Raw genomic sequence first — 25,667 nt, forward strand, 5'->3', positions numbered from 1 at the left:
TCTTAGCCTTTTCTCTCCCAGTTTCTTAACTGATGGAAGTCTGTGATTTGCTCGCTTGAAATCCTACAGGCTAGACACCAAGGCGACTTACAGACAGAACGAAATAGCACAATCTTGGGTGGGGCTGGGGGGTAGAGGGCAGAGGGCTGGTGTTACACATGACTGTCAGGGAATGCTCTTTTACCTACAGGACGTATTTCCACCGGTGTCTTCTACCTGGGTGTCTACACTAGTAACATTATGGGTTCAACTTATTGGGCAGCAACCAAGAGAAACACAGAGAAGTTTCTTCTGTATAAAATGGGGCAACGCGGATCACTCGAGATAATGGTTATAAAGCACCTGTAAAACTTGGTAAGTTGTAGTTGTCCTCGCATTCCTGTATTAGATACGGGGCTTTCTCAGTTGAGGACTCAACTCCACTAAGTGAGGGTGGACAGGGTGCACAGAGCCACCCTATGGCTTGCTTTCTCTCCGAAGCAGGCGAAGACAGAGGGTATTACGTTAAAGCGAAATAAGTCAGAGAAAGACAAATATCCTATGATTTCGCATGTGGAATTTAAGAAGCAAAACAGATGAACATAGGGGAAGGGAAGGGAAAATAAGATGGGATAAAAACAGAGAAGGAGGCAAACCACAAGAGACTCTTAAGAACAGAGAACAAACTGAGATCAAACTCAGGGGTGGGGGATGTGGATGGGGGATGGGCTACACAGGTGGTGGGCATCAAGGAGGGCACTTGCTGGGATGAGCACTGGGTGTTGTATGTAAGTGACGAATCACTAAAGTCTATACCCGAAACCAATACTATATGTTAACTAACTTGCATTTAAATTAAAAAAAGATGATGTGAAGAAACCAATTTTGCATCATGTTATTTAGAGTTTGTGGATTACTATAAAATTGAAAATTGCTGTTCTGCCTTCACTAAAAAAATAAATAAATTAAAAAAAAATCATGCCCCACGTCGGGCTCTGTGCTGACAGCTCAGAGCCCGGAACCTGCTTCGGATTCTGTGTCTCCCTCTCTCTCTCTACCCCTCCCCTGCTCACACTCTGCCTCTCTCTCAAAAATAAATAAACGTTAAAAAAATTAAAATTAAAAAAAGCAGCAGGTGAGAAAATGATATGGGGGCATCCCTCACCCCCTCTGCTCTATCCGACCCTATAGGATGGCCAGCCTGTGCCTTTGGATTTAATATGACAACTGTGAGTTACTCTGTTGGCCCCTGCTTGGTCAACACCGTGACTTTAAAGAAGCCACAGCACAACTGATGTTCCCTTTGCTCCACGCACGCTGGCCATCAGTGCCATGCCTTAGTGCAGAGAACTGCCAGCCCCAAACTCGGCCAGACACCCAACTCTAGGGGCAAGGTCAGGAAAAGGAGTAGACGCTTAGATGGCTCATTCCCCTTTCACTCACATGTTTACTGAGCACTGACGTCCTCTGACATCTAGCGCCCTGCTGGATACCGGGGATGAAAGGCCGAGAAGCACAGGTTTCAGTCCGGTGAGGACCACGAGAGTGACGCAGGCACGGTGTTTGAGAGCACTTATATCCCACTGGCGAGGGGGAAAGGCATCTGAAAGTCAGGAAAGACCTATCTTGTGTTATTTAAGGGCTGTCCCAGGCACTTGTAAGGCTGGAAGAAAGTCATCTGTGGATGACAAAGAGAATATTCTTCTAGCATTTGGGAATTGTGGACATCGAGTTAACAAAACCCTTTCCTCTTCTGTAAAAGGATCTTTCAGTTAACTTAAAAAAAATTTTTTTTAATGTTTATTTATTTCTGAGAGAGAGAGAGAGAGAGAGAGAGAGAGAGAGAGCATGAGTGGGGGAGGGCAGAGAGGTAGACACAGAATCCAAAGCAGGCTCCAGGCTCTAAGCTGTCCACATAAAGCCTGACGTGGGGCTCTATGAACTCATGAACCATGAGATCATGACCTGAGCTGAAGTCGGACGCTTAACCCACTGAGCCACCCAGGCACCCCTCAGTTAACTTTTTAGCTCCATTCCCCTGAGAACCTGATAAGGGCAGATGGTCATCTATGTGCCCAAATATTGCTGATGATTAAAGACCCCTGATTGGTAAATTGCTTATGAGCTAGGGGTTGGGAGGGTATGAGAACTATAAATGAGGGATGCTGGGTTCTGTGGCCACTCTTATTACTGACACACCCTTTGTGGTGACACCCGAAGATATGCCCATGGAGTTGTTACAAGAGAATATTGACTCCTGTGTTTCACAAGGCTTCTAAGCCTGGATGGCCCCACACCCACCGGAGGGGAACCTCTTTCGCTAGTACCTGGGGTGAGAGCAAAGAGAATATCTCCTGGATGACTGTGGGGACAGCTGTGGGGACTCCCACTGGAGAGAGGGATTTGATGCTATCCTCTGCCAAGCCATGTATCCTGCATGCCATTACTCTCAATGCCAAGTGTGGCTTATGGTAGTCCCATGAGTCTGAATGCCTAGTTGGATCTAGGAAAATCCTTCTGCAGGGACACAGAAGTGGTGTCCAGGTATTTAAGTGGAAATGACTCTTAGCCGGTTCCTGCTAAGCAGGTGTGAGGGAAGATAGGCATCAGAACAGCAGGCAGGACTGAGCCTATCCTGTGGTGGGCGCATGGAAAACTGTCCAGGCAGGTGTAGAGGTGAGCCCAGTGCTAAGGTTAAGGCAGAGAAACAAGCAAGCACAGCCTTTCCGGGAAACATGTGTCCCTTTCCCAGCATTAGTGACACAGGTCGAAATCAGAGTCACCTGGAAGACTGTGCTTGCCATCACTTTGTAGCAGTCTGTCACCAGGAAGCTCGAGCTCCTGATGTTTCCGTGGGGTTCTGCAGGTGCTTCCAAATGGTGCTGTCTGACACGACCAAAAGCATTATATACCCACATCAGTTGTTTGATGGCTATGGACTGAGGGCGAGGGGCCCTGGGACAGGGATGGGAGGCTATAAAACTTTTGGGCACTTTCTTTTTTTTTAAATTTTTTTTTTAACGTTTATTTATTTTTGAGACAGAGAGAGACAGACATGAACGGGGGAGGGGCAGAGAGAGAGGGAGACACAGAATCGGAAGCAGGCTCCAGGCTCTGAGCGATCAGCCCAGAGCCCCACGCGGGGCTCGAACTCGCGGACCGCAAGATCGTGACCTGAGCTGAAGTCGGACGCTTAACCGACTGAGCCACCCAGGCGCCCCATTTTTGGGCACTTTCAACTACCCATAAGTGCCAAGGGTCTTCAGTACTCATGGATATTCCTATGTAGATGAACTGTTAGCCGCAAAGCCTGCCGATCAGGGCTGAGCATGATCAGCTGGTAAACAGGCCCTCCGGATGGGGCACTAACAGTGTCTCCCGAAATCCAGAATTACCCCTCCTAAAACCTACTAGTGGGGAGAGTCAAGAAGAATAAACTTTGTGATTTCAATAAATATCCAAATCAGTGTTGCCGAAAATATGATATGAGTATGAGTGGTACGTGGGATGACACGGTGGGAAAATTGCTCTCCCTTCAATTTATTCGTCTCTCTGATTACGTCAAGGACAAAGTCTCAGGTGGGTGTCAGGTGTCTTTAATGCTTCTTTAAATCTGCCAGTATCTCCTTTGTACGAAGAGAATGTGGGTCTGAATTACGGACCTCGGGCAGGCAGCGTCACCAAGCCAGAATTTAGCAACATTGTTTTGGCCTCATTTATGGTCACTTATTTGTGGCAAGTGACTCGGCTTTCCAATTTATGGTCGTAATAGAAAATGCCCTTTTTCCTTTATTTAGGTTCTTAAAAAGTGAGCTAATTTAAAGAAAAAAATTTAAGTAAATCATACTGGCAGTATGGTGGAGACATTAAAAAGCATGAAAGTGGTCTGTGAGTGGTTGGCCTTTGGGGATCCCTGGGCTAGAGGAAGCATAGGCTACGCATGTGACGGTAGGTCAAATTGCCAGATAAAATACAGGACACCTGGTTGATTTAGTAGAAGTATGCCCCAAAAGTGCATGGGGCCTACTTCTACTAAAAAAATTATTTATTATCTGAAATGATGTATATCTGAAATTTTAGTAAACGTGTCTCATGTCATATTTGGGACATAGTTATGCTAGAAAATTATCCATTGCTTCTCTGGAATTTCAATTAACTGGGCATCTTGTGTTTTTATTTGCAAAATCCAGCAACCCTAAGAATAAGGCCTAACTCCTCAAGAGCAGCCCTGGACATTAAATTCCACCCTCGGCGCCTGGGTGGCTCAGTTGGTTGAGCGTCTGACTTCGGCTTATCGTGGTTTGTGAGTTTGGGCCCCGCACTGGGCTCTGTGCTGACAGCTCGGAGCCCGGAGCCTACTTTGGATTCTGTGTACGGGGTTATAATCAGAGTAAGTAATAAGACAACTTACGGAAAGGGAGCCAGCCTGGGCTTCCAGCCTGTTCTCTCATCATCTCTGGAATTATTGATAGGGGAGACAGATTTTTACTCTGTTCTTGGCACCCTTCCCCCTCATTTGCTACCTGTACAAGCCTGTGGCTGCCCCAGGACCAGGACGATGCAAATATGAGGTGCTTTTCCTTATCGAGCGGTTCCTAGGGCTCCTGAGTTTACAGTACTCCGTGGCGGTGGAGAATTGAGGCAGGTTCACTGATGGAAAGGAGCCAAACACTATGAAGGCCCAGCCTCACTCAGAGGTCCTATTCTCTGCAGCCTGCCTCCCTCTCACTACAGAGACAAACTTGGGTCTGCTGTGCTTCTCCTCAGACTCTCCATCCCCATGTCTCACAGTTTGCTCCCTCACCTCCTTGAGCGGGTCAAGGACCCAAGAGTTCCCATGCCTCCCCCTGGTGGTATTTGCCATGTTGCAAACCTACCTCTCAGTTGTTTCTCTAATGTCTCCCCCACTCAACTGTATCCCCAAGAAGGCAGGGTCTGTCGTGTTCACACAGTGCTCACAAGGATCTCCATAAATATGTGTGGGAGGAATGGATAACACTCAGGCTGCAGGGGCTGAGGAGGGGACTCAGGCCAGAAGTCATGGGCCCGAGACCCAAGAACAGACACACGCAGAGTAAGTCAGTCACCTCAGCCGCGGCCCAGAAAAGAAACATCACTGGAAGTTTTCCTTTGAGTTGGGATTCCATGCTCCAAAATCAGGTCACTGGAAGATGTGCAGAAACTTCCAGAGGGAATGGAAAAGGAGTGGCTCTGTCCTCTCTGTTGGCAAGAACAGCAGAAAAAAAATAACCAGCGGGAGAGGCCATACTATTTGGCAAAATGCAGTCACATTAGAAAAATTAAATTTGGGGTGCCTGTGTGGCTCAGTCAGCTAAACGTCCGACTTCAGCTTAGGTCATGATCTCATGGCTTGTGGGTTCGACCCCTGCATCAGGCTCTCTGCTGTCAGCACAGAGTTCGCTTCGATTCCTGTCTCTTGGTGTAGTGACTGCCTGTGTTTGGGATGGTTGCCATGGATTGTCAGCGTCCCCTGAGCTGAGAACTGGTGCTGTGTTGAGCTTGGCCACTGATGGCAGAGCATGGAACCTTTCAGGCGTCTGTGGCAACAAAATCAGCATGGACATAGATTTACCTTGAAAATGTCACGCTAAGTGAAAGAAGCCAGACACAAAAGGCCATACGTTGTGCTACTCCGTTTGTACGAAAGGTCCAGAACAGGCAACTCTATAGACACAGAAAGTAGATGAATAGTTGCCTAGGGCTAGAGATGGCAGGGGTGGGAGTGAGTGGGGAGTAACTGCTGATGGGTATAGTGTTTCTTTTGGGGGTGATAAAAATGTTCTAAAATTACATTATGATGATGGTAGCACAACTCTGTAAATATATTAAAAGCCATTAAATTGTACACTTTATTTATTGAAAAAGAATTTTTAATGTTTATTTCAGAGAGAGGAAGAGACAGAGGGTGAGCAGGGGAGGGGCAGAAAGAGGGGGCACAGAATGTGAAGCGCGCTCCAGGCTCTGAGCTGTCAGCACCGAGCTCGAACTCACAAGCCATGATCATAACCTGAGCTGAAGTCAGGGTGCTTAACCGACTGAACCAACCAGGCAACCCTTTATTTATTTATTTACTTATTGTTAAATATTTATTTTTGGGCCACCCGGATGGCTGTCGGTTAAGCATCTGACTCTTGGTTTCAGCTCAGGTCATGATTGCATGGTTTCATGAGTTCAAGCCCCACATCCGGCTCTGTGCTGGCAGCGGGGTGCCTGCTTGGGATTCTCTCTCTCCCTCTCTCTGTCCCTCCCCCACTTGCACTGTCTCTGTCTCTCTCAAAATAAATTTTAAGAACTTTAAAAATAGGGGCGCTTGGATGTGTTAAGTGAAATTAGAGAAAGACAAATATCATAACATGACTTCACTCATATGAGGACTTTAAGACAAAACAGATGAACATAAGGCAAGGGAAACAAAATTAATATAAAAACAGGGAGGGGGACAAAACAGAAGAGACTCATAAATGTAGAGAACAAACAGAGGGTTACTGGAGGGGGTGTGTAAGGGGGGATGGGCTAAATGGGTAAGGGGCGCTAAGGAATCTACTCCTGAAATCATTGTTGCGCTATATGCTAATTTGGAAGTAAATTTTAAAAAATAAAAAATAAAATAAAATAAATAAAATAAAACTTTAGTCCAACACTGTATGGGTCACCTAAGACATGTTTGGCAAGTGGCTGTGGCCCATGAAGGCCCAGGTTGCAACCTTGACCACAGCTGGCCAAGCGTATTCAGGATTGTAACAGAAGTTGGCTTCTGTCAATCTCAAATTCTCTTTTCTGTCTTCCCCCTCCCAATGCTTGAGCATCCCTGCCTCTCCAGTCCTCCTCAGCATTCTCTACTGTATTTTCAGCAAGCTGTAAGTTTATTCCAGCCTCCCCATTGGCCTATGACTCAATGAGACTTCATGTTACAAGTGTTGCCTGCCTCAGCGGCATCTGCACTGAAGACTCAGAGATTTTCCAGGCTAGAGGAATTGGGGGGACATGTGTGCTGCCCTATGTAGCATCCGTTTCTCGACTTCCTATTACTGCCCAGGTTTTCAGAGGTTATCTGTTCTTTTCCCTCTCAGCAATGAGTTTGTGGGGCGCTGGCCCCATTCCTGGTTGGAAGTGATTTTGCCTCTCCCCACCCAGGGGACTTTTGGCAACGCCTGGAAACATCTTTGGTCGCCATGACTGGGGGATGGGTGCGACTGACATCTAGCAGGTAGAAGTTGGAGTGCTATACTGCACGGGACAGCTCCCCCACAACAAAGTATTATCCGACCCCACATGTCAATAGTGTAGGGTTTGAGAAACCTTGATCTAAGACAACTCCTAATATATCACAGTGATCAGTTCAAAACTGGGCGCCTGGGCTAATTTGAGTGGGGAGGAATGTTTGCTGGGGAGCTTCTTGGGTTCCCTACGACAGCCCAGGAAGCCAGCTTCTAACTCTTAATCTCTCTCTCTCTTCTCTGAATATGAGTGAGAAAGCACAGGGCCTTCATCCTAAAGCCTTGGAATGAGGCTAACCTATGAATGGCAGAATGGAAAGAAAAGAAGAGTCTGAGTCCTTGATGACAACATTGAGCCACCGATTCCTCAGTTATAGGTTTCATGAACCAATAGCCTTCCTTATTGTTTATTTATTTTATTTATTAAAAAAAATTTTTTTAATGCTTATTTATTTTAGAGACAGAGACAGAGCACAAGTGGGGGAGGGGCAGAGAGAGCTGGAGACAGAATCTGAAGCAGGCTGCAGGCTCCGAGCTGTCAGCACAGAGCCTGACGCAGGGCTCGAACCCACGAACCATGAGATCATGATCTGAGCTGAAGTCAGGCACTCAACCGACTGAGTCACCCAGGCGCCCCCTTCCTTGTTGTTTAAACCAGCTTGAATCACGTTTGCTGTACTTGGAACTAAAGATTACCGAGTTCAGTAATGAATGATGATAATAATGATGATCACAAATCTCTCTATTCACCTACGGCAGGGTAAGTGCTTTGGAACCATGAGCTCACCATGGTTACCTTCATTTTATAGACGAAGACCCTGAAGTTCAGGGAGGTTGTTGCATTTAAATAAATACAAGGCCACAGAACAGTTTCCAAAGTACTTTTAAACAAAGTCAATTTCAACAGCTGGATGAAGTAGCCAGGACAAGTATTATCAGCATTTTACAGATCAGATAACAGTCTGGAGAAGGTAATCGGTCTGGAACCCAAATCTGGTTTTAAAGAATGAGTTAAGAAACTAGCAGAAGTGAAACCAAATAAGCAACAGTCGATATACTTTTGTTTTTGTTGCCATAGTTATATTGATCTGGCAGAGGAAGTCACAGGCACTAGGGCCTGCCTTCAAAGACTCAATGGCTCTTGGGTTACCCAGCCATTCCCAGTTGCTAAGCAGATTCTCTAAAGGCCATTTCTTGAGACTTCAGGGCAATGGGCTTTATGCCTTTCTCTGGTCCAGTGGAGACAGAAGCAGATGTGAAATGCTGCTCAGGGAATCTTGTGTATTTCAGCTTCCCAGCTTCCAGTGTCACTGAAAGGTCCTATCTTAGCGATAACTAATCAGAAATGATAGGGGAAAAAATATTCCACTCAGCAAAGTGACAATTTAAAGCAATAAGAGTTACAGGAGAAGTGGCGGCATGCTAGGACGAAAACCACATAAAACCAAACTTGAATAAATGAAGGGATCTGTTACATTTTGGGGAAAGACTAAAAATGACCAACCTGGTAATCTTTCCCAAATGTAAATCCAATTTAACGCAATTCTGATGAAACTCCCAAAGGTGTATTTTGGTCATTTAAACCAAATGATCCTAAAGTTGAAAGAGGAAGTTGGTGGAGATAACCAGGATTAAAATAAATAAATGAACAAATACGGGGACTTACCTACAAAATATTAAAATACTGGGGTGCCTGGGTGGCTCAGTCAGTTGAGTGGTTGCCTCTTGGCTTCAACTCAGGTCATGATCCCAGGGTGGTGGGATCAAGCCCCACGACAGGCTCCACGCTAACCATGGAGCATGTTTAAAGATTTTTTCTCTCTCTCTCCTCACTCTGCCCCCCCATCTCTCTCTCTCTGTAAAAAAGAAAAAAAAACATTAAAAATTGTAATGACTAAAATATAACTAAAATTATATGACAAAGGTATCAAAAGGATGAAAGGAAATATAAAGACACGTATCCTCTGACTCAACAACGTGAATTTCTAGGAATTTATGCTTTGGAAAAGCTTGGGTAACAGATGAATACTAACATGTTCAGTGCTATTTATAATAAGTAAAACTGCTGACAACCTTAACAATAGCATGTTCATGTTACTTGCAGTAAAATAATGAAGAAGGGCGCCTGGGTGGCTCAGGTCGTTCAGCAACGGACTTGGGCTCAGGTGATGATCTGGCAGTTTGTGCGTTCCAGCCCCTCAAGCGGCTCTGTGCTGACAGCCCAGAGCCTGGAGCCTGCTTTGGATTCTGTGTTCCCCTCTCTCTCTGCCCCTCCCCTGCTCGCATTCTCTCTCTCTCAAAAATAAATAAACACAAAAACATTTTTTAAAAAATAAAGGAATAAGGTTACTAAGTTTAAAACTGAAAGATCTTAAATATAAGATACTGGTAATGGTAGTAATAATGTAAGTCCATAAAGAAGGGGCGCTGGCCGGCTCAGACGGGTAGAGGAGTCGACTGGATCTCCGGGTGGTGAGTTCCCACGCTGGGTGCAGAGATTACTTAAATAAAACTTAAAAGAAAAAAAAAATCCGTCAAGAACTCTAATGCCATTTCCTTCTCCCCTCCAAAAGAGTCTTATCTGACATAGCTTTACTGATGAGACATTTTACAAGTTACTCTCCCCGTGCCTAAAATGGGCCCGGGAAAAGAAACGGGGGCACTCATCGTTGGGAGCTGGAACCGTCTGTCTTGGTAATTTCCCGCTCACAGCCTGGAGTTCGTCTCTCTAGGGGGGCTTCTGCACAGTTCTTCCGAGCCGGGTTCCCCAGGCACCTCGGCGACTTGCACCCCGATCCCCACTCTCCACCCACCCCGCTCCGCGTCTTCCACGGCAGAAGACAGAGACCGGAGCACGCAGCCTGAGCAGCAGAGCGGAGGAAAGGACACCAAGTCGGTCCCGAGTTCCAGGAAATGGGGCTGCGGGTCACTCCCGCCTCCCACCGCGCGTTCCCCCCTCGCCGCGCAGAAATCCGGCTGCAGCCTCCGTGCCCCGCCGCCTCCCGCACCTGCCGGCGCCCGGGGCCGACCCGCTGACTCACCGTGGTGCCTCTCGAGGGCGTCCGGTCAGTCCCGGGCACAGGTGCAGGAAGAGCCTCCCGCCGTTCCGACCGCCCCCTCCGGTGAGGCCGCCAAACGAGGTTCAAGTCCCGGCGCCTCCTCTCGGCGCCTCGCGGCTTGCGCCCCCGGCAGGTCGGGCGGTGACTCGTCAGTCCAGTTTCTTCCGGAACTGACCCTGAGGGCAGTGCCCATGCCGAGCCTCGCCTCCCCGGGCAGTCAGCCTATTGGACCGCTGTTTGGTCCTTAGCCCGGCGGAGGCCACAGCCCCGGGGCTGGGACGTGGTGGACAAGGATGTTTGACAAGTCTTCTCGGAGCTTTCCACGTAGTTCTTGCTGCCAACCGCCAGGCTCACGGTGCCCAGACTCACTAGAACGCCTTGCTGGGCACTTCAGAGGGAAGGCTCCTCCTTCCTTCCTCTTGCCCTTTCCACACTTTCCCCTCACTTTCCCAAATGCACTCAGTAACTATGTGTAGAACACTGCAGTGCCAGGCCCCGTGCTTAGGGCTGGGGATCAGAAAATGCGTCCAGAGAGCTATTACAACCAGAATACAGTAACCGGAGAAAAGGCTCCTGTGCCTGCTTTTCTGTGCTTGAAGATAGGCCGGTGTGGGTGTGAAGGAAGCCACACACCTAAGGGTGGGTGGGGGGAAATCACCTCCTCCTCTTGGGTCAGTGCCCAGCTTTCTTTTATAGTGCGAGACATGTTTTATTGAAGTTAGCTGTGTTTCCAGCTAGAAAGTCTAAGTGATGTCATTCATTTAATCATCAGGCTATTTTCCTCTGCAAGGACACAATCGGATTGCAGTTTGGATTGGGAAGGCAGAGATGGAGGATGTATGTATGGGGCGTTTGTTTATTCACTTATTATTCTCCGTCTATCGTGTCATCCGTTTCCTTCTTATCTGAGGCTTCCTAGAAGCAGAATCTGAGAAAGAAATTCAGGTACCTGTGATTTATGGAAGGGGGCTCTCAGGACAGAAGTTAGGATAGGGCTGGGGTGGGGGGAAGCTAAGCAAGGACGTGGGCTCAGTGGAGACTAGCTTCAGCCAGATTCCATGAGAAGGTCTGGAGCTTGAAGCTCTTAGAGCAAGAGGCAGCTTCTGTTCTGCTCAGGTTAAATCCCATGTCAGGTCACAGAAAGTCTTAACAAATTGAAGAAGATTGAAATCATACCCAGTGTCTTTTCTGACCATAGTGGAATGAAACTAGAAATCAGTAGCAGAGAGGAAACCAGAAAATTCACAAATGGGTGGAAATTAACCAACTCTTTTTTCAAATTTATTTTTAAGTTTAATTTACATCCAAGTTGATTAGCACATAGTGCAACAATGATTTCAGGAGTAGAATCCAGTGATTCATCCCCGATGTGTAACACCCAGTGCTCATCCCAACAAGTGTCTTCCTTAATGCCCCTTGCTCGTGTAGCCATCCCCCCACCCACAACCCCTCCAGCAACCCTCATTTTGTTCTCCATAGTTAAGAGTCTCTTATGTTTTATCCCCCTCTCTGTTTTTATATTATTTTTGCTTCCTTTCCCTTATGTTCATCTGTTTTGCATCTTAAATTCCACATGAGTGCAGTCATATGACATTTGTCTTTCTCTAATTTCCCTTACCATAATACCCTCTAGTTCCATCGATGTTGTTGCAAATGGCAAGATTTCATTCTTTTTGATTGCCAAGTAATATTCCATTGCATATATATATGTGTGTATATATATATATATATATATATATACACACATATATACATTATGTGTGTGTGTATATATATGTGTATATGTGTATGTATGTATATATATGTGTACACACACACACACACACACACACACATATATATATACACACACATATATATATGCCACATCTTCTTTATCCACTCATCCATCGATGGACATTTGGGCTCTTTCTGTACTTTGGCTATTGTCGATAGTGCTGTTATAAACATTGGGGTGCATGTGCCCCTTTGAAACAACATACCTGTATACTTTGGATAAATACCTAGTAGTGCAATTGCTGGGTTGTAGGGTAATTCTGGTTTTAATTTTTTGAGGAACCTCCAGACTGTTTTCCAGAGTGGCTGCACCAGTTTGCATTCTCACCAGCGGTGCAAAAGGGTTCCTCTTTCTCTGCATCCTCACCATCATCTGTTGTTGCCTGAGTTGTTAATGTTAGCCATTCTGACAGGTCTGAGGTGGTATCTCAGTGTGGTTTTGATTTGTATTTCCCTGATGATGAGTGATGTTGAGCATTTTCTCATGTGTCAGTTGGCCATCTCGATGTCTTCTTTGGAGAAGTGTCTATTCATATCTTTTGGCCATTTCTTCACTGGATTATTTGTTTTTTGGGTATTGAGTTTGATAAGTTCTTTATAGATTTTGGATACTAATTCTTTAAATGATCTGTCATTTGCAAGTATCTTCTCCCATTCCTTTGGTTGAGAAGTTCATAGTGATAAATACATACATTAAAAAAGAAAAAAGAGCTCAAATAAATAAGGTAAGGAACTAGAAAAAGAAGAACTAAGGCCAAAGTTAGAAGAAGGGAAATAAATATTAGGGAAGAAATAGATGAAATAGAAAATAGAAAAATAACAGAAAAAATCAGTGAAACCAAGAATTACTTTTTAAAAAAAATTTTTTTTAACGTTTATTTATTTTTGAGACAGAGAGAGACAGAGCATGAATGGGGGAGGAGCAGAGAGAGAGGGACACACAGAATTGGAAACAGGCTCCAGGCTCTGGGCCATCAGCCCAGAGCCCGACGCGGGGCTCGAACTCACGGACCGTGAGATCGTGACCTGAGCTGAAGTCAGACGCTTAACTGACTGAGCCACCCAGGCGCCCCGAGAATTACTTTTTTTTAAAAGAAAAGATACAGAAAATGACAAACCCCTAATTAGACTAAGAAAAGAAGAAATAAGTTTCAAATAAATAAGATCATAAATGAAAGACACTGTAATTGATATCACAGAAATAAAAAGGATCATAAGAGACTGATGAGCAACTATGCACCAACAAACTGGATAACCAAGAAGAGATGGACACATTCCTAGGAACATACAACTCATCAAGACTAAATCATGAAGAAATACAAAGTCTGAACAGACCTATAACTAGTACTGAGATTGACTCAGTAATCCAAAACAAAGTCCAGGGCCAGATGGCTTCACTGATGACTCTACCAAACATTTAAAGAAGAGTTAACACCAATCCTTCTCAAGTTGTTGCAAAACTTATTTTTTGAGGCCACCATTACCCTAAAACCAAAGCCAAAGATATCACAGGAAAACTAAAGGGAATATCCCTGATGAATATAGATGTAAAATTCCTCAATAAAATATTAGCAAATCAAATCGAACAGCACATTAAAAACATCATACACCATGGCCAAGTGGATGTGCATCCTGGGCCAAGTGCATCTTGGGATGCAAGAATGGTTCAACATTTAAAAGTCATTATGTGATATACCACATTAACAGAATAAAAGATAAAAACACATGATCATCTCAACAGGTGCAGAGAAAACATTTCACAAAATTCAACATTCTTTCATGATAAAAACTCTCAACAAACTAGAAATAGAAAGAAATTATCTCAACCTAGTAAAGACCATATATGACAAGCCAACAGCTAACATCATACTCAATGGCGAAAAACTGAAAGTTTTTCCTCTAAGATCAGGAATAAGGCAAGGATGCCCACTCTCACCGCCTCTATTCAACATTGTAATGGAAATCCTAGCTGGGGCAATTAGGCAAGAAAAAGAAATAAAAGGCATCCAAATGGGAAAGGAAGAAGTAAAACTGTCCCTGTTTGCAGATGACATGATCTTATACACTGAAAACCCTAAAGGCTCCATTAAGAAAAACACTGTTAGAATAACGATTTAGTCAAGTTGCAGGATACAAAATCAACATAGAAAAATCTGTTGTGTTTCGACACACTAATAACAAACTATCTGAAAAAGAAATTAAGAAAACAATCCAATTTACAATCACACCAAAAAAAAATATTTAGGAGTAAATTAAGTAAAGAGGTGAAAGACTCATATACTAAAAACTACAGAGCATTGATGAAGGAAATTTAATAAGACACAGGCAAATAGAAAGACATCCTATGTTCATGGATTGGGAAAGTTAATATTGTTAAAATGTCCATACTACCCAAAGTGATCTACACATTCAGCGCAATCCCTATCAAAACCCTAATGGCAATTTTTACAGAAAGAGAAAAAACAAGTGTAAAATTAATATGGAATCAAAAGGCCATGAATAGCAAATTATTCCTGAGAAAGAACAAAACTGGAGGTATCACAATTTCTGATTTCAAAATATATTACAAAGGTACAGCAATCAAAACATGGTATTGGCATAAAGGCCAATATATAAACCGATGGAATGGAATAGAGAGCCCAGAAATAAATCCACACGTATACATCTGACAAGGGTGCCAAGAATACATAATAGGGCAAGGATCGTGTCTTCAAAAAATAGTATTGGAAAAACTGGATATCCACATGCAAAATAATTAAATTAGGCCTTTATGTTACATCACACACAAAAATCAACTCAAAATGGATTAAAGACTTAAACATGAGACTTGAAACTAAAACTTCCAGAAAAAGACCTAGGGGAAAATCTTTGTGACATTGATTCTGGTAATGATTTCATGGGTGTGGCTCCAAGAGGCCAGGTAACAACAACAACAAAAATAGATAGGATTATATTAAGCTAAGAAGCTTTTGCACAACAAAGCAAACAACCTTTTCACAGAATGAAAAGGCAACCTATGGAATGGGAGAAAATATTTCCAAACCATATATCTGATAAGGGTGTATCTGCAAAATATACAGGGAATTCCTACAACTATAATAATCTGATTTTTAAAAAATGGGTTAAGGACTTGAATAGATACTTTTCCAAAAAAGACATAAAAAAGACCAACAGGTATATGAAAAAATGCTCAACATTAATAATCACAGGGAAATGCAAGGCAAAACCGCAATGAGATATTATCCCACACCTGTCAGGGTGGCTGTTATTAAAAAAAAAAAAAAGACAAGTGTTGGCAGAGATGTGGAGAAATTGGAACCTTTGTGTTCATGGCAGCACTATTCACAATAGCCAAGATGTGAAAAAACTCTATCTATTGACGAATGAATAAAGAAAATCTGGTATATACTCACAATGGAATACTATTTAGCCTTAAAAAAGAAAGAAATTCAGGGCACCTGGGTGGCTCAGTCAGTTAAGTGTCCAACTTTGGCTCAGGTCATGATCTCACAGTTTGTGGGTTCAAGTCTTCAAATGGGGTTCTATGATGACAGCTCGGAGACTGGAGCCTGCTTTGGATTCTGTGTCTCCCTCTCTCTCTGCCCCTTCCCTATTCATGCTTTGTCTCCTTGTCTCTCTGTCAAAAATAAATTAACTTAAGAAAGAAAGAAAGAAAGAAAGAAAGAAAGAAAGAAAGAAAGAAAGAGGGGCACCTGGGTGGCTCAGTCGGTTAAGCATCTGACTCTGGCTCAGATCGTGATCTCACAGTTTGTGAGTTCAAGCCCCGTGTTGGGCTCTGTGCTGACAGCTCAGACAGAGCCTGGAGCCTGCTTCAGATTCTGTGTCTCCCTCACTCCCTGCCCCTCCCCCACTCATGCTCTATCTCTCTCTGTTTCTCAAAAACATAAAAAAGAAAGAAAGGAAAGAAAGGAAGGAAGAAAGGAAGAAAGAAAGAAATTCTGCAACATGCAACAACATGAATGAAGCTTGAGCTAAGGTGAAATAAGTCAATCACAGAAAGACAAATACTGCATGACCCCATTTATATGAGGTATCTAAAATACTCACATTCATAGAATCAAAAAGTTCAATGGTGGTTGCCAGGGGCTGGGTTGAGGGGGGAAAATGGGAAGTTACTAATTAAGGGACGTAAAGTTTCATTCAAGTAAGATGAATAAGCCCTAGAGATGTGCTATACAACATTGTACTTATAGTCAACAGTAACATATTATACACTTAAAAAAACTTGTTAAAAGAGTAGATCTCATGTTAAATGTTCTTTCCACAATAATAATAATAAAAGGAAATAAAAGGACTGTAATACTATGAACAAGTGGATGCAAAACAATTAGGTGACCTGGATGAGAGAGATAAATTCCTGGACATGCAAATTACATAAGAGACTGAAGAAGAAATAGAAAATCTGAACAGACCTATAAAAAAGAAAAGTGATTGAATCAGTAATCAAAACCCTCTCAACAAAGAGAAGGCCACATCAGATGACTTCACTGCAGAATTCTACCAAACATTTAAAAATGAATTAACACAAATCCTTCTCAAACTCTTCTAAAAACCGAAAAGGAGAGAATGCTTTCTAACCCATTTTAGGATGCCTTATCCTGATACCAAAGCTAGACAAAGACACAAGAAAGAAAACTACAAACCAATATTATTGATGAATATAGATGCAAAATTCTTCAACAAAATTTAGAAAACTGAATTTCAGAACATATTAAAGGATTATATACCATGACCAAATGGACTTTATTATGGAAATGCAAGGCTGGTTCAACATATAAAATTAATGGAATACTCCACATTAATAGAATAAAGGCAAAACAACCCACATGATCATCTCAGTTGAGGCAGAAAAAAATATTTGACAAAACTCAACACCCTTTCATGATGGAAACATTCAGCAAACCAGAAATAGAAGGGAACCTCCTCAATATGATAAAAGGATACTTATTTTTCAAGTTTATTTATTTATTCTGAGAGAGAGAGAGGGAGACAGCATGAGTGGAGCAGGGGCAGGGATGGGGTGGGTAGAGAGAGAATTCCAAGCAGGTTCTGTGCTGTGAGGATGGAGCCTGACATGGGGGCTTGATCTCATGAATCATGAGATCATGACCTGAGCAGAAATCAAATTGGATGTTTAACTGACTGACCCCCCAGCCACCCTGATAAATGATATTTATGAAAAACCAACAGCAGACATGATACCTAATGGTTAAAGACCGGATGCTTCACCCCACTTAGATCAGGAACAAGGGGCTCCTGGGTGGCTCAGTTAAGTCACAGACTTCTTGTCAGGTCATCATCTCGAGGTTGGTGAATTCGAGTCCTACATCGGGCTCTCTGCTGTCAGTGTAGAGCCTGCTTCGAATCCTCTGTCCTCTGTCTCCCCGCTTGTCTCTCTTCCCTCTATCTTTCTCAAAAACAAATAAACATTAAAAATTTTAAAAAAGGGGAACAAGACAAGATTGCTTGTCCTCACCACTGCTATTCAACATTTTACCACAAGTTTTAGCCAAAGCAATTAGTCAAGAAAAGAAATAAAGACATCCGAATTGGATAAGGAGATACAAAATTATCTCTGTTCACAAATGACATAATTTTGCATATAGAAAACCCAAAGAATTCATAAAATTCTTTTTACTAGAGCTAATAAATGAATTCAGGGGTACCTGGGTGGCTCAGTTGGTTAAGCCTCCGACTTCAGCTCAGGTCACGATCTTCCGGTTCACTAGTTCAAGCCCCATGTCAGGCTCTGTGCTGACAGCTCGGAGCCTGAATCCTGCTTCAGATTCGGTGTATGCCCCTCCCCCACTCACGCTCTGTCTCTCTCTAAAAAATAAATAAGCTTTAAAAAAAGTAAAATAAATGAATTCAGCAGAGTTGCATGATACAAGACTAACACATGAAAGTCAGCTGTGTTTCTATAAATCAGTAATGAAAAAGACGAGAAGGAAATTAAGAAAACAATTCCATTTACAATAGCAGCCAAAAGAATAAAATATTTGGGAGTAAATGTGACCAAATGGGTGAAAAGACATGTATGCTGAAAATTACAAAACAGTGCAGAAAAAAAAAAAAAAAAAAAAAAGAGCTCTAGGAATAAATACGTGGACCCCACTCCTCTCCATCCTGCCAATCTCTTGTAGGTGCCTCTATTTGCAGCCAATAAGCAAGTGAAGACACTGACGCAGTTCACACAGAGTATGGCGTGGAATGGGGGAAAGATGCAGAGTGAATCGGGAGAACAAATGGAAAATAACTAGCACATCTCGTAATTCTAATGTTTGATGTCTTTGTCAGTGTATTTCTGTTGCATATTGTTTCTTTTTTTTTAATATAATTTATTGTCAAGTTGGCTAACATACTCTTGGTTTTGGGGGTAGATTCCCATGCTTCATCACTTACATGCAACACCCAGTGCTCATCCCAAGTGCCCTCCTCAATGCCCATCTGTTGCATATTGTTTCCATCAGCTTTTACTCATGGTGCCTTTTTTCCTTGTGCGTTTTGTTTTGTTTTTATTGTGGGTTTATAGTCCTTGGAATTTTATCTGTGGGAATTTTAGGGGACCTTGATTTATGTTGCATTTCTCCACAGAAATTTATAAGGGCTCCTGCTGAAAGCCCTGTGGTTTCACCAGTCGGGAATACTTTATATTAAATTTTTGACCTGGGGTGTTTCAGACCACCCAGTTTGCATAAATTCAGGCTTTAGACCTCCATCAGGGCTGTGCTTGTGGTTCTACATTCTCAAGAGAAACTTTCTCCTCTCCATGCAGGCAGTGCCCTGGGAAGGTAGGTTTATTTCTGGTTCACTCTTACACTGACAATACAGCCCTTTGGGTTTGGTGGCAGACATATATGGTGACCCTGTTCTCACCCTTCTGTCCACCTCTGGTCTTAACCTTAATTGTGGCAGAAGGTTCTGTCTGACCACTGTCTCAGCTTTGATTTTGGCCACAGTTACAAGCGGAAGCTCCCACTCAGCTTGTAGTAATTGCATCCCATTTCAAGTACACACATCCATCTCTCTGCTTTTGCTCCAGGACCTTTGTCAAAGAATCTGGTTGGCTTACATGCCTGGACAACTTGTAAGTGAGGAGGGAGTAGACACCCCGGAAGAAATCCTCAACCAACAGGAAAGGAAGCTGGTCGATAAATGTTCCAGCCTCTTGCCCTTTAGGTGGACAATCCTGGCAGATATCCTGTCTGCTTCTCAAGATGACCCTGTAGAATCTGCATAAGAACCTCACATACTCATCCTTAAAATTTAAAAAAATGTTTACTTTGAGAGAGAGAGAGAGAGAGAGAGAGAGAGAGATCTTAAGCAGGGGAGGGGCAGAGAGAGAGGGAGACACAGAATCCAAAGTGGGCTCCAGGCTCTGAGCTGTCAGCACAGAGCCGGATGTGGGGCTCAAACTCACAAATGGTGAGATCATGACCTGAGCCTAAGTCAGATGCTTAAGCAACTGAGCCACCCAGGCGCCCCTCACATACTCATATGCTCTCCCCCACTTTCCCTTTCTAATCCTTCCCAATTCCTCACTCTATTTCCACAATCAACTCCCAAATTAACTACTATGTCCATGTTCTCATTTTAGGGACGCTAAATGAAAATAGGTTCCCCCCGCTTTATGCTTTTGCCAAAACAAGATCTCCTTCTCCTTCTTTCTCCTTCTCCTTCTTCCTCTTTATCACTTCTTTTTTCCTGCTACAAGCTTATAAGGTATTGGGGATGGAGTGAAGATGAGAGTTCTGGCATTTTTCAAATTTCACATTCAACTTGCAGCATCCTTAGTAGATACAATTTATTCATTGTGCTATTATCACCTCACTGTAAAGAAAGCTCCAGTCAAATCTCTACAGCCAGCATATCTTCATAGAAAATTAGAATCAGAAACTCATCAACATAGTTCCAGGTTTCCCTCAAAAACATCAGATGAAACAAAACAGTAAGTCAAGAGAACACGTAAAGTGGAAAAGGGCTGGAATTTTACAACCAGCGACATCTGATTTGCAACAGTCAGGAAGGCAGTCAGAAGGGGCAGAGCCCCATGCTGTCACCAGAGGGCAGCAGAGGCCAGAAAACAGGTGGAGAAGCAAGACTCCAACAATGTAACCCGTCAGAGATTTGACAGAGACAAGACTAACATTTATTGAAGCCTGTTACAAGTTGGGCATTGTGCTGGGCACAATAAGAAATGGTACAAAGTTCAAAGACAGAGAACAGAAGCCAGAGCCAATGGAGGAAAAGAACGGAGTCCAGTTAAAAGGGCAGTTCTTCAGGTCAGCCAAGAAACGCCCAAAGACAGCCTATCTAGAAGTACAAGCACAGCGCCAGAAATAAATATAATGGCTAGGGCCTGTCCTCTGCCAGGGCAGCTGGCTTGTTGGTACAGAATCAGATAGGGTAAATTGCTCGGATCACTGAATCATTCAGCCTGGATATTTACACCAATCAGAATTTAAATGGCCCTTTGCCTGAGCAAACATTCAACTTTCTTGATGGTTTTGTGTCTGCTCCCACTACAGAAATAAATATAATCACGTGCCATGAGTTCCAGGCTTTCCCATCATGCTATCTGTGTTGGCATTTTGACAATGCCCCCTGCTTGCTTTAGATCTGATCTTTGGCTCATGTCTCTTACACATGATAATAAATTCCCTGACTCTACTATATTCTTTTCTGTACAGTGAGACTTACTGTCTTTCAAAGGCTCTGTGGAAATTCCTAACCCCCTGGAAAGTTCTAGTGGGCACAGGAAGCTCTGGGGGAATCTGTCCAATATTCACCAAGAAGACTTTCTCATTAATAGGTTGGCTTGGTTTTACTCTTTTTTCCCCTAAATCTTATTATCATGCTATAAACTTACTTAGATTTCAGTGTTTCTTATGAGTTTTGTTTCAATCTTTTTAAATACGTTTTTTCCAGGACTTTTTTTTTTTTTTTTTTTTGCTCAAATTTGTTCATCTTAGACTTTTCTCTGTTGGACTTACATATTTACACCCAAGCAATCTCTTCCTCTGTTCTTCCTTCTTGTTTCTTCCTGTTCCTTGGGTGCGATGCTCTGCTGTCAGATTTCCGGCAACATCGAGGAAACACAGGTTGTGATTTCTGCTGCTTGGATGGGCCCGATTCCAGGAGCCTGTGGGATGGGTGGCTCGGACAGGTCACACCTGTCTTCAGGCTGGGAGCCACATGGACAAAGTCACCGCGTGGCTGCTGGAGCAGGGAGAGGCAGCAGGGGCGGGGGCTCTCGCCTCGTCGCCAGAGTCTCACCAGTGTTAGCTTTCTTCCACTTCCCCATCTTTAGGCAGGCAAATTCACAGCCCACCTCCGCCGGACCGACTGAATTAGACACTGAGGGTGGAGGACTTGGATCTGTACTACGACAGGTTCCGCAGATGGGAACTGACGTGGCTGAGAAGGCATCCCAGGAAACTACGTTACATCTAGACCGAACTGGCCTGAAATTCTAGTTCCCACTGTGGGCATTTGTTGTTACAGCCTTTCCCCCTTCATTTTAGGAAAGTCGACTGGAACCTCATTTGGGATCTGATAAATTCCAGAAGAAACACCTCCCCGGTGGTGCATCAAGGCGGCTGGTAAGAATGCCGACCCTCCAGCTCCAGCCCATGTCCCAGCAGTGAGGGGAGATGTGGTCTGCGGAGAATTTTAAGACAGTAATAAGACCGAATAAGAGGATAAGAGTTGGCAAGCTTTGCAGCATGGAGCCTGCTTGGGATTCTCTCTCTCCCTCTTTCTCGGCCCCTGCCCTGCTCCTGCCTGCTCTCTCAAAATAAGTAGAATAAACTTAAAAAAAGAAAGAGTCGGCGAGCTTTTTATCATCACTATGCTCCAGCAAGTCCACGCAGCCTGGTCAGTAGTAACATAAACACCCCTCCCTGCTGGACCAACTGCCTTCATCCCCGCCCCCCCCCCCGTCACCCCTCCCCCACTCCCCCTCACCCCCCCACCCCCCCCGCCATGAAGTTTGGTGAGGCCCCAATCAACAAGTGCCAACAAACTTTTGTTGATTTCTTTTTCAAGGTTTTTATTTTTCAAAATATACAATTTATTTACACTTTTATGTCACAACTGTAGTTTGTATATTTATTCCAAAATCTTTAAATAACTCCACAGTAAACAGTACAAATCACAGGATCCGTCAAGCTGCTTCTCTGTAGCCTTTACACTCTTAGAGATTCTAAAATGTTTCAAGTAGTAACGGTTTGTGGGTGAGAGGAGAACAAAAACGGGACAAAATGTCTTACGTAAGCCTGACGTGTGGGATTAGATACGGCGATCTGAGCAGCTACTCGGTCGGGGGCCAGACTAAGGGCATTTATATAGTTGATAAATAAGACCCTCGCATGAGCAGTGAGGGTTTTGGTTACGAGGCGGGGGTGGGAACCTCATCTGCTGGGGGAGGTGCAGGGAAGCAGCCGGGGAGGGGGTAAGGCACCGCATGATGGCTCCTTCTCGGCGTGAGGAGGTGCTGGCTGGAAGGGTCCTGAGTGGGGCGGCAGAGGCCCACCGGTGCCAGGCGGAGGTCAAGAATGGCCAGAGACGGGGTGGGGCTCCCGCCCACCGAGAGGCCCCGGTCGCCTCCCCCGGGGAAAAGCTGTGTGATTCTGAAGGCAGGTGGGGAGGTGGCTAGAGAAGCTGGCGGTTCCTCAGGAAAGGGGCCCGGGGTCCCGCCAGCTAGGAGGCCATGCCAGAGGCCCCCCGCCCCTCTGCACAGGCCGGAAAGGGCCGGGCGTGTGGGTGGGGCACGTGTGGCAGCCTGAGGCATCTGGCGGTGCAGCTGGCATTTGTGATTGGGGCAGGGGACAAAGGCACTGCCCCGAGTCTGGAGGTGGCCCATGGGAGGCATCATGTTGTCTCTCTCTTTGTGAGAGCCCTTCATCCACCTCAGTGTTCTCCTCTCATCAGGAGAACAGCCAGAGCCACCAAACCCTCCCCGGGAAGGGAGGAAGAGGAAGACGAGGACCCCAGGCCCTGTAGACTCACTTTGCTGTTAACACCGGCAGCTCCACCACTGGGGGGTGGGGGTGGGGGGGGGTTCTCCCAGGTGGCCCAAGGTGCTGAGACACAGGTGGGTCACAGGCCTGGCCCCAGGGGTCAGTTTCCTTCATTCCCCTTGGGAAATTCCCCATTGGCCGGGTTCTGAAGCCATCCTGTGGGTTAAGGCTCTGGGCAGGGAAGCTAATGGAGAGGCCAGGACACTCTAGAAAAGAGCTAGACCCTGAGAGCCACCTGGCCGCCTCGTGGACATGACCCTCCAGTGGGGGGTCAGGAGGGGAGTCTCAGGGTCTGTCTCAGTCTTCCGGGTCTCTCCAGCATGCCCCCACCAAGCCCAAAGGCCCGACAAAGCCTGTCCTGCCTGGCCAAGCAAACCTTCTTTGCAGGGTCTGGATGGGGGGTGGGGGTGAGGCAGGAGCCACGGCTGGGCTGAGGGCAGGACGGTGGGGCTGGGAGTTGTCACTGCATCTTCAGGTGGGGCTCTTCCGGCATAAGGGTGTGGAAGAAATGATCCCACAATTTAGTGCTGATGCCAAATCCTAGAGAAGGAGAGAAATGGGGAGAAGATGAGGGACCGGAGAAGGCATGGGAGAAATTTCCTCGGGAAGGGAGCCTGGGGAGGGCTAGCACGCAGGCAGGGTTTGAACATCTGTCCCCGCTGGCCTTCCCAACTCTCAGGGCCCTCCTGGCAGAGGTTGAGAGCAGAGTACTTGTGTTTGCAGTCTCCCAGGGATGCCACTGGAATAAACCCAAATTCCTTATGCAGCCTGTGTTTGGTGGGAGAGCCTGGCCCTTGCCTGAGTCTCTTCCCCTCTGCCTCACACTTCAGCTTCTTCCTTCTCTTTGGAGATGTCAAGTTCATTCCTGCTGCAGAGGCTGGAACAGAGGCTTTGCACCTGTTGCTTCTGGGATGTTCTTTCCCCAGACATTGGATTCTGGCTTCTCTTAGCTTAGGCCTCAGCTGTAAAGACACTTCTGCAACGATACGTTCCTAGACCACTTTACCTAGTGCTGTTTCATCCAATGCGGTAGCCACTGACCTGTGTGGCTGCTGAGCCCTGAGAACGTGGCCGGAGCTACGGAGGCACTCGATTCCTAATTTCATTTCATTTCATTTTTTTAAGTTTTTTTTTTTTTTAATGCTTATTTATTTTTGAGAGAGATAGAGACAGAGACAGAGCATGAGTGGTGGAGGGGCAGAGAGAGAGGGAGACACAGAATCCGAAGCAGGCTCCAGGCTCTGAGCTGTTAGCACAGAGCCCGATATGAGGCTGGAACTCGTGAACCACAAGATCATGACCTGAGCCAAAGTTGGAGGCTTCACCTACTGAGCTACCCAGGTGCGCCCACCCCCCACTTTGTAAGTTTTAATTTCATTTTATTAAAAAAAATTTTTTTTTAATGTTTATTTATTTTTGACACAGATAGAGACAGAGCATGAGCAGGGGAGGGGCAGAGAGTGAGGGAGACACAGAATCCGAAGCAGGCTCCAGGCTCTGAGCTGTCAGCACAGAGTCTGACGTGGGGCTCGAACTCACAGACCACGAGATCATGATCTGAGCCGAAGTTGGACGCCCAACAGACTGAGCCACCCAGGTGCCCCAATTTCATTTTATTTTAAATAACTCTAATTCCAATTTAAAAATTTATAGTTGACTGAGTTACTGGAAAACTTTTTTTAATTAATTAATTTTTTACATTTATTTATTTATTTTGAAGGGGGGGCAGAGAGAGAATCCCAAGCAGGTTTCCTGCTATCAGCACAGAGCCCCACACAGGGCTTGATCTCCTGAACTGCGAGATCATGACCTGAATTGAAATTAAGAGTCAGAAACTTAACCAACTGAGCCATCCAGGCACCCCTATTTATTTATTTTGAGAGGGAGACAGAGTGAGCAAGCAAGAATCCCAAGCAGGCTTTGCACTGTCAGCATGAAGCCTGACTCGGGGCTCAAGCTCACAAACTGTGGGATCATGACCTGAGCCGAAATCAAGAGTCATGAGTTGAGTGATTACTCAACCAACTGAGCCACCCAGGCACCCCGATCTACTGAAAAACTTTTAGGCATGTTTAGGACAACTCACCTAATGTGAATTCACTTTTTTAAATAGTCAATTTTATAAACTCTAAATATAGATCAAGTATTTCTAATAAGGGGTGCCTGGGTGACTCAGTCGGTTAAGCGTCTGACTTCGGCTCAGGTCATGATCTCGTGGTTTGTGAGTTCGAGCCCCGGATCCTGGCTCTGTGCTGACAGCTCGGAGCCTGGAGCCTGCTTCGGATTCTGTGTCTCCCTCTCTCTCTGCCCCTCCCCTGCTCATGCTCTATGTCTCTCTCAAAAATAAATAAGCATTAAAATTTTTTTTAAAGCATTTCTAACGAAAACTTAGCATTTGAATTGAGATGTGCCGTAAGTGCAAAGTACACACTAGATGTTGTGAAAATGTAACATAAGAAAAATAATGTAAAATATCTCATTAGCGATTTTTTATATTGGTTACAGGCAGAAATGGTAATATCTTGGTTGTATTTGGCTTAATAAAATATATATATATTTTTACTTTTTTTAAT

At 44.7% G+C, this 25,667-nt stretch overlaps 1 protein-coding gene across 1 annotated transcript in view; it reads right to left on the reverse strand.

The window, feature by feature from the left end:
* Positions 1-22,107: 22,107 nt before the first annotated feature.
* The window catches only part of FA2H (fatty acid 2-hydroxylase), a 53,210-nt gene continuing 49,650 nt past the window's right edge, over positions 22,108-25,667 (reverse strand). The window contains exon 7 of the mRNA XM_019413186.2: positions 22,108-23,634. Coding sequence (XP_019268731.2) covers positions 23,555-23,634 — 80 coding nt within the window. The 3' untranslated portion in view covers positions 22,108-23,554. The remainder of the gene's footprint in view (positions 23,635-25,667) is intronic.

Source organism: Panthera pardus, unplaced genomic scaffold (assembly GCF_024362965.1).
Source record: "Panthera pardus isolate Hobbes unplaced genomic scaffold, ASM2436296v1 HiC_scaffold_19, whole genome shotgun sequence".
Taxonomy (NCBI): Eukaryota; Metazoa; Chordata; class Mammalia; order Carnivora; family Felidae; genus Panthera; species Panthera pardus.